The following is a 16,187-nucleotide window of genomic DNA, read 5'->3' as shown; positions in this document are numbered from 1 at the left end:
ACTCACTATAAATTATAAAAACACAATGTAGCTCTAACCGGTGCTTCAGAAAATCGAGGCGTAAATCTCACGCAACACGTTCAACCTGCTGAATCAGTCATGAGAACCTACTTCCGCAACATCGGCATTGGCTGGTGTGATGACGGCGCATTTGGTTACCGTGAGCTAAATGGCCGCTGCTATGAGTTTATTAGCTAAAGTTTATTCATGAACCACAAGCCTCTAGCATCCTCGATTTCCTCCAAGTCAATCACCCCCAGCATTCTCCCCACGGAAAGTGCCTCCGGTAAGAGCATGCAGAAAGCGAGTGCCGGATAACGCCCTTGGAACTTAGCGAGTAATCCGCGACAGGTGAACGAGGGATCCTCCCGCCTGTTCACAAATTCTACTCTCCGTTACAGTGGTCCGGAATTAGTTGCCCTGGCAGTGGTGAAGACCAGAATGGCTATCCCAGTGCACAGTCATATCATCATATAAGTGTGCAGTTGCCCATAATATTCTTGACGCCAGCAAAGCGTCGTCACGATCATTTAGGTGCACTTTGCTCGCGTGCATATAAATTTCACTTGCGGCAAATCAACAATGACCACCAACCACAAACGTTATCAGCCGAAAACTCGTTTGACTTTCTGTTAAAATTTTTTTTGAGTGTGGAAAATATTGTTCAGACAGAGCAAACGACACAAACACTGAATATTCCTCCAGAACGAATACAGTCATGCGTTAGGTTTCGCCTGTGCAATGTACTGTCTCTGTTACCAACTACTACCCCAGTCGACCTTACCACGCCCACTATTTTCCTATTTTCAATTCGGGGGCTCCAGCTTTGCAGCAAATATTTACATTTTTTTTGTTTAAATTGAAAATCATAGCCGCTAGGCACACAGAAGCTATAATGTTTCAGAGAAGTTCTGATGACGACTCATAAATAATAAAATATATCACAACTTTACGAACTCAACTTGTTTCACGTAAATAGAAACTCCCATTTATTGTCACCCTACAGCACGTCTCTCCAACGTGAGTGCAGCGTCTATCACAATACACGAAGGTGTAGTAATGCCTTTTTATTTTTTGTGCATATTCCATTCGATAAAACAAGGGAATGCGACTTTGTTTGCCATCATGTTCTAGAGGGTGAGTAAAGTGTCTTGTCCTCTCTCCGAGCAGTCAGAGGCAGTTGTCAGTAGGCTCGCTCGAAATTACCTGCGCAGAGGTAAAAAGGAGAGGTAAAGGAGAGGTAAGCTTCGCGTAGAGGCCAGAGACTTGGGTATAGGAAATATTTGTATAACGTATCAATGCCAACAGCAAGCTTCAATTTTTGTCTAAAAGGAATATAGAAGATGAGAAACAACTGTGAGTGGTGATTGGAATGCACTACGTTTGCAGAGTTATTTCCTGAAAGCAAACGGACAGCAAAGTTTCAAAGCTGAGTTCACTGAAAAGGACACGACTATTTTGCGTCAGAACACAAACCAACCTCATTTGCAGAGCTGAGGCGCTTTTCGTACAACTTCTTGCCTTTGAATTTAACTTGCAGCTATATATTTAAATAATTGGGCATTTGCATGCACCCGCAAACAGTACGACTGCATAGATTTATTTTAGCCACGGGAAGGCAGAGCATAGTCTGTTATTGGTTGATTTCTTATTTACCAGCCATTTTTGTTTAAAAATGATGTATAGCACTTGCAGCAGGTATTTGTCTTCTGTACGTTTGGCTATGGCGTGGGTTTATAGCCTCATAGATGTGCTACAGAAAAAGCATGTTATAACTGCAAAATTAATATATATTTTGCAATTATAACCGCATAATGATGGCATCTGAATTCGAAATAATGAAACTTTGAACTAGTGAAAGTGAAGAATAACTTAAGTACACTGCGTTTGTAGAACAGTCAGACATGTCAAAAATTGAATGCTTGAAACGACCGTGATTGCAGTCTGCCTTTTTCCCTTGAGGACGAGAACCAAGCCTTATTGCTGTAACTAACGAATGTGGTGAAGCCCGCTGCTTATCTTTCTTCAAAACCCAAGAAGAATCGGGCGGCGTACAATCCGTTCATTAGTTTGTAGTTGACGGCGGAACTGGTCCTCTTACTCCTCCTTCTTGTCATCACAGGCAGCACCTAGTTCTGCACCTCTGAACAGAGGTGTAATTTAGCCATATGTCAGCTCAACCCACATTACTGGAGTCACGTTTACATAAACGTAGTCCGCAAACAGCACATCATCCGGAACGTCTGCCATTGGGTTTTATATTGATTTTAACCCCTTGTGCCTCCTTATTTCATTCTTCTCTCTGCCCCGGAGGCGACGCAGCCCCGTGGGTAGCCAGCAAGAGCACTAGAGCACCATCGCAGTGGCACGTAGTTGGAGTTGCACGTTGGAGAACCTACAGGCGTTACATTTGACATGCTATTCAATACATAAGTTTTAATTGAGCTTGGCTGTCCAAATCGTACAGTTCTGATTGCTCCTCTATTAAACTTTTTAAGCTCTAATTACCGAGCTTTCGCTGTACAAAGCAGGCAGAAGCGAGCCAAAGCATTCCGCAGGCTTGTGTATGTACGCCTCAAAATTCCCGTCACCATCGTGTTTCCAAAGACTACATTTCTTTTGGCTAATTTTCTTACAGTAGCCCTAAAGAGGCAGAGATGTCCGATTCTATTTTTCAGTTTTGAATTTCGAACGATACGAGCAAGTATCAGGATGGTCGTTTCCTGGTCCGCGCCCTGCGTAACTCTTGAAAACTTTTTGTCACCTTCATTGGCGTTTGGAGTCGTGTATGTCATTGCTTCGTCCTTCACATAAAAGATTCGCCTGTCTTCGTGCAGCTTGAAAACATCGCCATTGGTTGTAAGACAGTGATAAGGGAGCGAGGCCTTATACGCACGTGTACTTCAAATAAACCAGTTGAAAGTTATTGCGTGTGGTGCGCCTTCTCTGCTTCCTCTTTGTATGTACGCGCTATAAATTTTGTGAAAGACACACCTGCCCCCATAAAAAGTGATACTTGTGAATTACACATATTGAGGTCCAAATGGGCGATTGGTGTAAATGGGGCAATTGCAATTGCAGAACTCTCATTTTACGATATTTGTCTGCAGTTTACAAAATAGCAAATAACACTGTATGTCTTTGTTCTGAAAACACGTTTCATCCGGGAAAGTATTCACCTTTGCCAACGAGCTAGCAAACAACTAGCCGGCGGATTGTTGAATGCACCTGTCGACACCCAAACACAGGATTATAAACGCCTCGCCAAAATAATAAAACAGCCATTAGCCCATTTAGTATTTTTGCGGCCGCAAACTTCCGTCCATTCGCGCAAATGAAGCTGTCCTGTAGTTAACAAACGCATGAAGTTAAGTAACCACACGGACCTTGCTACAAGTCCATGGCCGATACTACGGGATATTGGAGCAGCATATGCATGTCACTGAGTCAAGTTTCAGGGAATGAGTTTGCCGTTAGGCGAATTAGAATGGGAAGCTTGAGCACTGGCCAGGTTTACCCCGTCATGCAAGATGACAGCCGGCAGGGGAATCAGGATACATCGGTTCAAAGCTCTTGCCAGGAGAGTGGCCGCACAGGCAAGACCGGCTGGCTTTATGTTAAATTCTTGTGCTATTCGTTTTTATCACTATAAGGAGAACAACTCAACCTTTGAGCGCTTGCTCTTGTGGCACCTAATATTCTGGAATGAAGAAAGGTTATTCTTACTCATTTAAATTTGGGTCTTCAGGCTTCTTCGTGTGAAGCTCGTAACTGCTGTTCTAAAGAAATTCATTTCGCCGCATATTTGGGCCCACACCCGTAGCCATGCAAGTAGCGTCTATACAAAATTTTCTCGAATGAGGTGCTTTCAAGATTTTCCAGCCGTTTTAATTTTCTAAATGGTGTAAGTACACAAGGGCTCTTGGGCAGCGTGCACTCTGTCGATTTGCCAGCTGCATGTATAGTTCGTGCTTTCTGCGTACTTATTAAGAAATTCACGACGGTATTAGATAGTTCTGACAGTTATTACGTATTTAGTTACAATGTCTGTCTTTCCGCAGCCGATAAGGCATTTCCGTTTTGCTAGGTTATTTTCACAGTTCCGGAAAAGTTTTTATGAAAGAAATATTTCACACAAATGGTTAGGATTATACTACCAAAAGCGACACATAAAGGTGATACATACTCGGAAGGTTGTCCAAGATTTCTTCAGGCACCTTGATTATGGAACCTACCGCTCTACTCGTGAACAGACGCCACCGGAACATTCTGCAAAAGGTATTTTTGTATACAATGAGCCTTTTTTATTTAGGTGGAGCAGAGAGAACACGTAATATATTGGCGATAAGAATGCCTTCGTAATTGTTTATTTGCATGTATTGTTGCCAGCGTGTGACCACTCCCGCTGGTTTTATTTGTGTTCGAAGCGAAGCGTGTGTTTTCTTCCTTTTCTATTGTATGCCTCCCAGGCTACGTGACCTGATAGGGAGAGTGCATCACCCTGTCACCACCAGCATGAAACGTTCGTTTCTGATCGCCAGTATTCCCGATGTAATTTGGTGATTCCATAATGATTAGCGCGGAGACATAAATACTCGCAGGGAAACTTTGCGACATTCTTTCTCACCGAAGCTCTCTGTGCACGTCAATTTCCGGACTGCTTCTTCGACGCTTCTGTTTTTTTTTGCAGGTTCTTTGCGAAAAATTCCCTCAGTCAACCGCGTTTACTAGAAAAACACTGAATTGTTCTTGGCTTCGTGGCAATATTTGGCAACGTGCTCGCTCTTTTGTAACTCAACTATGATGATGCCTAATACGGTGCGGCAAATGGGGATGCGACGGAGGCCTGCAAACTGAAATACCTTGTTAAGAAACGCTTGTCGGCAAGAGTATAACGTTTAATCATTTACTGAGGGAACAAACATCGTTCCTTTCCGCCAGCAAATTGGTATGGTGCGAGGTTCAGTACAAAAAGCTGCTTTCAGGAGCACTTACACCTATTTATTCATTTGCTCTGATCCCGCAATCTTTCTTCGATTATTAAAGTCCACGGCAATTGCCTTACCAGTTTAACAACCCATGTTCACGTGATATTTCAGATATGAAATCATTTTTTGTAAGGGAGCAGATAGGTATAACTCATTGTTGCATTGATTGGTTCATAAGTTATTTCATAACTTTAGAGGTCTTTGTGTTAAACTTCTCCCAGAAATTTTGGAAAGCACATACAGCCTTCTTCTACTGCTCCCTTGCGAAATTCTTAGAAACAGGTGCTTTTCGTAGGGCTAATGTGTCATTCAAACTACACAAAAAAGTATCGAATATTTTACCTGTACTTACACAAATAGAGATATCGCGAATAGTAAGACCACTGGTGGGCGTCAATATGCACTTGCACTAAAAACTTTATTACGCTTCTGCGCCGGACATATGGTGCACTCTTTAAAGTTCCAATAACGGCGCGAGTTGAGCCCGCCGTGTGATGTATGAGTCAGTGAGCCTAACATTACTAAGACCATATATCAGTAAAATTGTAGGAGATAAAATAGTAAAATTATAGTTTAAGCTGCAGTAGCACGGGAGAAAACTATCCTAACCCGTGCAGGCATTTCATTTTTGTCGTCCTGTGCTATAAAAGATTGACCAGAAAAGAGTCATAGTATTTCTCTTGGGAGGCTTCTCCCGATACTCGTTACTACTTCGTGTGCAGCGACGATCGGCGCATTCGGCACTTTTGTGTCCGCATCAAGAGGGTTGCCATAATCCAGTTTCCTAACTATTCCTGCCTGGGGCTCGAGAAAACTAATAAAAGCGCTAGTGTAACAACAGAACCAGGTGTCTGAGGATTGAAGCATCACAGCAAGCCGGCCTAGCTGGAAACGATTCATGATTGGACTTGCGCAAAACAAACGGGGACTAGGGTCCTTGTCGTTCCTTCCTCGTCCCCGTTTGTTTTGCGCAAGTCCAATCATGAGTCTGAGGATTGATAGTGATATTTATGCAGGGCATCAAAGACGCGAAATCAAGCCTGAAATTTACTTGTTTTTTCAAACAAGTAAATATGGTTACTTACCGATCACAATCCTGCCCATCCTGCCCCGACGACGTTTCTTATGTTTGCGCTTTTTGTGTTTAGTCTCTGTGAAATGGCAAGAGAAAATACGCGTTAAGGGGAAGCCAGGAACGTTGTATTTGGTTGCGTAGGACTCACTATTATAAATTTTTTCATAGACATGTGCACGAAAGCGAAATATTTCTGGACTTCCACGCAAACTTATGTGTATCCCATGTTTGCCTTTTGATTTAGAGCGTGTGGAGCACTAAATACTGGTGCTAGCCTAACACAATATGGGGATACGCCACAAACGATGCTCAACTGCATGAAATCAATCAAAAGTGGGCTTTACATAGGCAACTTCGCTTAGCTTATTGCAGTGTTTTAAGAAATATTTACAAGTTTTAGTGGGCGTTAATTATCGACAAAGTTGCGATGTCTTCAAGGTCACATTTTCGTGGTATTAGGAACGCCTAAAGCATTTTGCTCTCATCAGGAGATATGCGTAATATCGTAAAACGACTGCAATATGCATTGAAACATAATAAATAGCACCGAATTTCAATAATAAAACTTCTCAAGTAACCGCACTTGTCAGAATACCACTGCACAACAATTTTTTTCAGTAATGATCTTTAACTGGCTCAGAGGACATGTATTTTGCTACAGCCCTCCTTGTAATGCATAAAACAAAATAGTCTATCTTATAGCAATAAATAATATAAAAATATTACTCGATAAACGCACCCAATATGTGTCTCTAATATTTGCTCTCATCAGATAAAATTATTCTACAATTACAAAAGCATCCCACAGAACGCGGTAACAGGCCGTAATTGCTCCTTGAATGTTGAGTCTTACAATTCCGTAGCAACTGTTTTCAGTTCACATTGAAAATACGCAACAAACCACCTAAGTTTCAACAGGAAATATTTACTTACTTCTTCGTGTTTTCAATAAATGTATTTCATGATTGTTTTCTTGGGAGCAAGTGGAGGTCGCTTCAGCGCAGCCAAATGCTGTTGCTCCTACTCCTAACAAAGTTTGAAGGCATGCTTTCCAGGAGGTTTGTGTGGCATCTTGTTTTTGCATTAGTTGGTATCCAGCTGCCTATTTTTTATTGTTCGGCAAAAGAGATGGGCGATCCCAGCGCATTTTGTTATTGACAGCATTTTCAGTTTTGTCGGTTACGGCTTCAACGAAACCAGCACCCGGTCTACCGGCGACACTCGGCACACACCTGGGCACACCCGGGCATCCGTACTGCATGACACCATTCCCGCACAGAGTGGGGCGGCATCAGCGGCTGCCCTGAAGAGCCACAAATTGCTCCATCTAAACTTTTCGCCACAATACAACTCTCGGTAAAAACGCAGTTACACATGTAGGAAAAGCCGGCATGACGCCGGCGGAAGTTGGGATATCTGGTCCGCTGTTGCTAGCGTTTGCTATCAAACGCCCTCAGTCATGGTAAGCCAAAACTGCTAGAGAGCTGGCTGCTCGGAACAATTCGAATTCGGTGTTACCAGTCAATCTCCAACATATTACCAGTCGATCTCCAGGGAGATATTTCTACAATTACAAGAAGTAATTTCCGTAATTTCCTAAGTTTCGATATTTTGTCTGCGCACACCTTTAAATTTTTATTCGTGGAACACACTTGGCTCCATCTTGGTAGCGCTAATCAAGTGTTAACCATTGGAGTTACGTGTTTTCTCGTTCGTTATCTCGACCTCGAAAATGACTTCTCGCCGTAGGGCCAACGGAACCTTAGTGCGATTTGATATGAATATACTAAAGATACTTCCCTATTTATTTATGTAGTTATTTCACTTACTCTCAGTCGCCGAAGCTTTGTAGAGAGGAGTGGTATACAGAGTACACAAAAAAGGACAGATGCGGCAAAATACACAAAATCGCTATACATTGGCCAACTATACTTGATGGCCTCATAAATAACATAATAAAGAACAATTAGTCAGATCAAACATCTGCACACCAAAAAGACATAAAGCAAAATTGATGCATATCGCAAAAGAAAAAGAAACGGCAGGTGGCGATGTTGCACAGCACAGAGAGAAGCATTGGCACAGTGTTGTATGCTGAACGAAGCTTGCAAAATAAAGTGGATAAATGCAGATACAACGGCAGCTGTTCGCTAAAACCAGAAGAAACGAATTATGATAGGTCATCTGGAATGAAATACGCATATAACGAGCGTCGAAATAGCGCATGATCTGTTATTGACGCTAGATCTGCTGGAAGGCAGTTCCAACCATTTGATGTGCCAGGTAGGAACGAGTGAAAAATGTATTACTTTGACAATGAGTGATTCCAACTTCATGCATGTGACCAACACGGAACGAGCGATAGAATGGTGGTGGTAACATCAAACTCCGCTGTAAGTTATGATTACACTTTGTGGAACAGGCAAAAACGAAAAAATCTTCTGCGCAGAGTCAGAAGTGGCAATTATAAACTTGACTTCATTGACGTAACAGTGGCTGCTCGTTGATAGTTGGACAATATGAAAGGCACTGCGTTGTGTTGAACTAGTCCTGGAGGCTAAATTAGGTTCGCTTGGCTGGGATCCCAAATCGATACATATTCTAATTTTGAGCGCATTAGAGTTTGGTAGAGTGTTAACTTTAGGTAAACAGGAGCTTGGCTTAAATTTCGTCGTAAACACCCCAGCATACGATTAGCGTTTCATGGGACTGGGTCAATGTGAGTCAGTATAAACTTGTATCATAAATTTCGCATTGATTTATCAATTGGCGCGCTCCGAAATATTGAAGGAATTCAAACCACCCTTTTTGTGCGTGTACGAAAAGTAGGTGGCTATGAAAATGGCAATGATATTTTTGCTACGCCTACTTCAAAAAACGAGGGCTTTATAATTAGAGACCTGCGCATGCTCGCCCATTCCGCGCGCCGATTTTGTCTTCACTTGTCTGAAGTATTTTTTAGTTCTTTCCATCGCCCTTGTACCACCATTTACTGCTATTGTTTCCCTATTGCTCTCGACAATTACTAGGAATATGCAAACTGTAAAGACAGGTCAGCACAATCGATAAATGATACTCTTGGGGTGCAGTGGAGGTCATACTGATGACATGGTACCAAAGGTGACGTCCTTTTTTGTTATGCCGTAATGTACGATACGTACAATTTAAAGGAAATCTTCTGAACCATTGAATTTTGCAGACATAACTTGACCTGATATTTTGAACCTAAAAAGGTTCCCCGAAATCGCTGTATGGCCAGCGTGTAAAAGTACATGTGGGTGTTGTGTGCACACTCTGGATGCTTTCGTGGAATTCCGAACACCTTATCGGAGGACAGGGAAAATTAACAGAAAAAGAGCAACAGGAAAAATTCATAGGACGTAGTAACTTGGTAATTTTATGGTATGGCCAATTTGTACAGCAAATTTGTGTTTTTAAGGTAAAACGCATCGCCATTCGTAAACATTCTCTAGTAACGCTATTATTTGTTGCCTATAGGCAGGGACATTAAAATTTGTGGTTTGTATATTCATTTTCTGATTCCACAGTTTCCACCTAATTTAAGAAGGCCACGTTTTTCCCTAGCTTGTTCACCATTGCCTTCAAATATATTAGAAACTGTGGCTATGTAATACCTAAACACAAAGCAGGAAATACAGTTTCGTAGGTAGGACAGCAGCATAAATTAGGCGTTCGGCGTCACGTTTTTCAAAACTACACGAAAAGATTGTTAACAACGAAATATTTTACTCAAATCGGCTAGAACACCGTACAAGTAATCGTCTGAATAACGGAAAGGTATTTTACATCGAACTCGGTGCGGAGTAGTTTTCTAAGTGAGTGAAATCTGCAAACCGAAACTAAGTCAGATAAAACTGCGCTGACAAGAAACATTACGAACTTCCCCTAGAAAATTGGTTCCAATGAAAACGATCGAGTAACGCTCGTTGAACGTGTACGCAGATAGTATTTTGTATTAAAAATGAGCGAGATCCTGTTATGGCATGCATCAAAATGAACCAAATGCATCGGCTCAATGGGACTGAGCTTTTGGCGGGCGTCAATATAAGCTAAGTGACACCCTCGTCGTGAGTTCACCCCCTCAGCTCGTACTGTTTTGTGCGTGCTTTCCCGAGTATTTGTTTCTCTTTGCAGCAGGTTTTTTACGGATACAAACGGCAATGAAGAGATCGGAGAAGGATGTGTTTCCAGATGTCGATGGCAAACTGGACAGAAGACAGAGTGAACACAAGAAGGGAACGTAATGACACTGAGAGGTGTGTAACAATAATTTCTTCCCTTTTCCACCTCAAATACGGAGTGAATCTGGATATTAGTTTTTGTTTTACTAGTAGATCGATTTTTATATCACTAAATATCCTCCCCTTACAAGCCCTTGCCAATCCTTCCACCCCCCACTCCCTCTGGGTACGAGTCACTTCATTCAGGTGAAGAAGAATAAATAAGATGTGAACAGCCTTCTCCTGAGGCAGTTTGAAAGTTAATGGCAGGGCAATTCAGAGCTTGCTTACTTAGGGATTGTCTTTACGTGTGCGTAAAATTCCAAGAGAGCTGCTTTTACTGCTGAGAATAGTGACGTGCGCTTCATGTAGAGTTCTAGTGCTCTCGAAGGACTGTTGCGTATGTTAATGTCTTCTTCAACAAAATTTGATTGTACCATGTTTGAAAGTTATATTTAAATAGTTTTCTTTAAAATGCTGCATTAGATTCAGTGTTTTAATTAAATAGGTGCCAAATCAAGGTTATCGTACTAATATTGTTCAAACCCGCCGCATAATTTTTATGACTTGTGGTGGTAAACTTCCCCTGGCTGACATGTAAAACATATCACACAATACTATCTTTGGCAGTACTGCATTTGGGTCCGGTAACAAAGTTTCGCTTTGTCAGGTTCCGTTTACGCAGATTTGACGTTTCTAAAAAACACTTCCACAGGCGGTGAAACGTTAGGCTGTTTCCGCCCAAGCAAACATGAAATAAGTACATAAAGATTCGGAACACTGTGTTATCTTTTAGCTAGTGTGTTTTAGGCTCTATGTGCATACTGGAAAGCAATCCACGATCCAGAGAAATAACGAATAAATTTTCAGCTTCCTTTAAACTATAAGAATTACACACCAGTAATTTTTTCTCTTTTTCTCCTAGAAACGCTTGCGGATGAGGCATTTATCCACAACATGCTGTGTGTCCGGGTACACATGCCACTCAATCAGCGATCTTTTGCAAGTTTTTGAAAATGGCAAAATATTCGGCTATCAAGTTGAAGAAATATCAAGTTCAAGACGTATTTTTTTCTCTCCCAGTTCAATTACAAATTTGATTAAACAATAGTTGTATGAATGAGCACGTACAGAGATGTGCCGAAGCAAGATAAAGGAAAGGCGTCATTCTCAATTACCTGGTTTTCTGGTGGTAGCTTGTGGACTGGATTGTTGTGGCACTGCAGAGTTAACAGAAGAGTGGGAATACCTATGTCAAATCTAAGTCTTGAAAGGAGCACTTTGTTTTCACTTCGAGCTAGTTGCACATAACGCCTTTTGAATTTCCCGTAACATGGCCATTTTGGCAAATTAGAAGCGGAATATATAGCAAGAGTTAAGGGGAATGCCCAATTGTCAGCAATTCAAAATAAATAATAAACCACACCACTTTATTGACATAAATTATTTTCAAAACTTTAAGTCACTAGAGAATTTCCTGCTGGGACATTAAAACTAGATATATCACAATAGCTACCACAATCGCATGTGATTTCAGCTGCACGTGCAAATTTTCCCATTTGGAGAAGACTCGGGGGCAGACGAAAAGGGTAATCTTATTGAAATAAAAATTCATGCAGATGATGATCTGGTGGGGTAAGTTATGACTATATTCTTTGGGAAAGTAAAAAAAATTGCGTCTTTGGTACGTCATTACAGTAATGAAATCATCGATGAAAAGATGATTGTTTTGCTATAAACCAAGCCTAATTGTCTGAATATTATACGCTTTTCCCGTAGGACAACGCCTAAAGGCACGGTCCCGAATAGCGTCCTCACTGTGTTTATAAAAATACTAGAGGTAGTACCTGGTGATTCCCGGGTGGGCCACTACACTAATGACATAATAGGAAGCAGCCCTACTCAGGAAGCTCGTAGGCGACATTTCTCAGGTGTTCGAACTGTCAGCAAATCGTGGGGCTATTTTTGTATTCTCTCAAGCCTATTGTTGTTAGATGCTAGGCTGAGAGCACCTCTTGTCGGCGGCCCTGTACTTCCTGCGTGCGTCCGTTGTTGTTGTCCGCGTGCGTCCGTTGTTGTCCGTGTGTGTCCGTTGTTGTTGTCCGCAGCCACTCTCCCCTTCTCCTCTCCGATAGCGAACACTCTCTCGCGAGGGGCATTGGATTGGATTCGATTGGGTTGGCTTGGCTTGGATTGGATTGGATTTGGATTAGATTGGATTAAGGTGGATTGTGTTGGATTGTGTTGCGTCATAGCCGCGGCACTCTCTCTCTCCGCGGTGTCCTCTCCTTCGGGCTCGCTGCGCATATAACCGGTGTGCCGCTCTCCGGCGGCCTTTCGATCGACGGTTGCTCTCCGCTTGCGCTTGAACCCCCCTCAGCGTCGCATCACACCAGGGTTCCCGCGAAGGGAGGAGGGCATAATTTTTTTCATCACCAGCCTATTTACGCCCAATGCAGGACAAAGGTCTCTCCAATTAATCTCCAATTATTCCGGTCCTGTGCTAACTGCAACCAATTTATCCCCGCAGACTTCATGATCTCATCTGACCATCTAATTTTCTGCTGCCTCCTGCAACGCTTGCTTTTTCTAGGGATACACTCTGTTACCCTTAGTAACCAATGGCTATCTTGCCGCCTTACAAGCACTACCCACCCCCTTTCTTCTTAATTTCTGCTAGTATGTCATTAACACGCGTTTGTTCCCTGACCCGCTCCGCTTTCTTCTTGCTCCTTAATGTTACACCTATCATCTTCCTTTCCATTTCTCGCTGAGTCGTCCTCAATTTAAGTTGAACCCTCTTTGTGAGCCTCCAAGTTTCTGCCCCGTGGATGAGTACCGGTACGATGCACCTGTCATACACTTTCTTCTTCAGGGACAATGGTAGGCTGCCATTCATTATCTGAGAATGCCTGCCGAATGCACTCAACCCAATTCACTCGCCACGGTGGCACAGTGGCTAAGGCGTTGTGCTGATGAGCACGAGGTCGCGGGTTCGATTCCCGGCCGCGGTGGTCGCTTTTCTGATGGAGGCGAAAAGCAAAGTCGCCAGTATGTACAAGATTTCGGCGCAAGTTAAAGATTCCCAGGTGGTCAAAATTAATCCGGAGCCCTCCACTACGGCGCGCCTCATCGCCTGCGTTGCGTCGGCGCGTTAAACCCCACAATCAATCAATCAATCACTCCATCCAATTATAATGTGTCTAATTATCTTTGCCTCATAGTTGGAATACGGGGTCACAACCTGGCCTAAGTATATATTCGCTTAACATTCCCCTGCCTCGCCAACTATCTCAAACCGCTGTGTTGTCCCAAGGATATTGATCATTACTTTATTTTTCTGCAGATTCATTTTTAGGCCTACGGTTCTGCTGTGTCCAGTGCGGTAAGCGTGCTTTGCAATTCGTCCGCATGGCAACGTCATCAGCAAATCTGAGGTTACTGATGTATTCTTCATTAACCCTTACCCCCACCTGTTCCCAATCTAATGTTTTGAATACTTCTTGTAAACATGCTGTGAATAACATTGGAGAGTTTGTTCTCCTTTCCTGACGCCCTTCCTTATAGGTATTTTACTGCTTTTTTTATGGAAGATGCTGGTAGCTGGGTGCCCACTGTAAATATCCTCTAATATTCTTACATAATGCCCGTCTACACCCTGGTTCAGCAATGCCTGAATGACTGCTGAAGTTTCGACAGAGTGAAATCCTATTTTATAATCTATGAACGCTACTCCGCACAGTCCGCGCACTTCTCTATCACCTGATTGAGTGTGTTGATATGGTGCATTGTTGAATAGCCTTTACGAAACCCTACGTGTTCCTAGGTCGACTGAAATCTAAGGTAGCAGAAAGTCTGTTAGCGAATACTTTGGTAGGTACCTTGTAGACGACTTACAGTAAGCTGATAGGCCTGTATTTTTCTTCAAGTAATTCATGTCACCTTTTTAATGAAATAGGAAGATATTCGCGTTCTTCCAAGATTCCGGTACACTCGCGGTCATTAGGCATTGCGTTACAGGTTTGAACGTTTTACTATTACATGTTTCCCGCCATCCTTCAAGACGTCTTCTGTTATCTGATCGTCACCATGTGCTTTTCCCCCTTTCATTTCTTTTAAAGCCTTGTTTTACAGCAGCATAAATGGCCATTTTGTTCTTTAAACATAAACCCAATAATTTTATCTCGTAAAGGTTTTCTTTTCAGTACTTTAAGATATATTGCATATTTTACCAATAAACGCAAGCGCCTATTTACATTGAAGCAGGTCTCCAAAACATTTCAGTAATTGTCAGGATTAGTACCCCTGAGGCACACTGCGGTTATTGTGACGCTCAGAACTTCTTGCTTAATTGTCTTCATAATACTATTGGTAAAAAATTATTAAAAAGAAATGAAAAGAAACCTTAGGAGTACCAGCGCCTCGATGTCTGTTACTATTTCTAGTTCAAACAAGCTGTATGACGAACCTCGGATACTCTTTTTTATGAACAGTAAAAAGAGGCGAATGAAGTGGGTTCGTGGTTGGTTTACACTTTCAGTTTATACTATAAATTTTAAATTTGATCTGTGGAATCAAAGTTGGCTGAAGAAATTAAACTTAATCTTGCAGCTGGTTCTGCACAAAAAAAGAAAGTCCTAATAAACAGCACAACACCTTACCGACAAAACTGCCTTTCAGTTCTTCAACAATGTTTATACACGTAGCTGCGAGTAGGTTTCACTGTAAAACAACACCAAACCTATTTTCTTTGATAGGCTGCAACTGAAGCTCAACCCATTTTCTCACCTAGAGTGGGTCCTCCCGTGCTGGGAACCTGGAAGCCAGGAGCTTGACCAACTTGAGCAGGGAAATTTCCCCCTCTACTAGCCATCTGAGGGCCCATTCCCATTCCGGTGTTTCCGGTAGGACTTCCTCCAATGCCAACTCCGGGGGCTGCAACGCTGGATGGTCCGCCAAAGCCCCCTCCAAAACCTACGCCAGCGTTTTCAATACTCATGCCTCCACCAAAGCCATATCCAAGATTTTTACACGACATACAGCTTCGCCCATTCCCTCTGCACAAACAGAGCCAGTTTATAACCTCGGTCACTATAAGCACCTTTTCAACTAGATTCTCAAGCGATGTCCTGCTTGTAACCTGTAATCTTTGTTGTTGTTCTTGAAGTGTCCCATCAATACCACGCACTTCGTGTTTACCTTTCATTGACCATGCATTAGGAAAACGACCAATTTCTGAAAGGAAACGTTGTCATGTTTAATTCTAGAGGTGAACTGTCCAAACCAAGATATACTTATCAACGTCGGTTCTCTATCGCGTAGTTGGCACCCATTTGGTTATGTGGTTGCGGGGTTCCCTGGTGTCTCGGTGTAAACAATTTATTTTTAAAGTGTTTATTTGCCCGCAGGGCATAGATGACGAGATTTTAATACATGATGATGACGAAAGTCGATGAAATGTACATAGTAGGAACAAGGTTTCGCTTCACGAATGAAGTCTAGGAAGGAGATCCCTTTATTCTTCGTTTCAACAAAGGGATTAGATTCGTGAGTAATAAAAGAAGAAAGCGCATCGTTAAAGTCTATCAAACGGAGTTTATTGGTGACTGTAAATTATGTTTATTTCGTTAAATACTGGTTTGAATGCAGTAATTCATAAAAGTGGTTTTGGCTGTTACTACGTGTCGGCAAATATTGAATGCCTAAAAACAAAGGTATTCTTTCAGTTGCATACACCAGTGCACACACATGTGTAAATGTGTTATGGAGTCTTCTTTAAATGCGATTCATTCACTTTTGCCTTCGGAACTGCAAGCATAATATAAATCCTGCCTCCCAACCTTCGCAACGTGGACTAATACGCGGACTTTTTACGCTCCAATT

At 42.3% G+C, this 16,187-nt stretch overlaps 1 protein-coding gene across 2 annotated transcripts in view; it reads right to left on the bottom strand.

Moving 5' to 3' along the window:
- Positions 1-1,059: 1,059 nt before the first annotated feature.
- LOC144142457 (uncharacterized) overlaps positions 1,060-16,187 on the bottom strand; it is a 49,241-nt gene continuing 34,113 nt past the window's right edge. Inside the window, exons 8-12 of one of the 2 annotated variants that reach the window (XM_077673989.1) lie at positions 15,093-15,278; positions 11,483-11,524; positions 6,074-6,139; positions 4,187-4,269; positions 1,060-1,206 (exon numbers count right to left, since the gene is read on the bottom strand). In XM_077673989.1, the coding sequence (XP_077530115.1) occupies positions 4,232-4,269; positions 6,074-6,139; positions 11,483-11,524; positions 15,093-15,278 (332 nt within the window). In that variant the 3' untranslated portion in view covers positions 1,060-1,206; positions 4,187-4,231. Of the gene's footprint in view, positions 1,207-4,186; positions 4,270-6,073; positions 6,140-7,256; positions 7,367-11,482; positions 11,525-15,092; positions 15,279-16,187 lie in introns of those variants that run through there. The other variant, XM_077673990.1, reaches the window with a different exon arrangement.

Source organism: Haemaphysalis longicornis, unplaced genomic scaffold, assembly GCF_048455015.1.
Source record: "Haemaphysalis longicornis isolate Haplotype H1 unplaced genomic scaffold, Haemaphysalis longicornis Haplotype H1 scaffold_6, whole genome shotgun sequence".
In the NCBI taxonomy this organism is placed as follows: domain Eukaryota; kingdom Metazoa; phylum Arthropoda; class Arachnida; order Ixodida; family Ixodidae; genus Haemaphysalis; species Haemaphysalis longicornis.
Note: the sequence above shows the minus strand (reverse complement) of the source record. Positions and strands in the feature narration are given on the sequence as shown.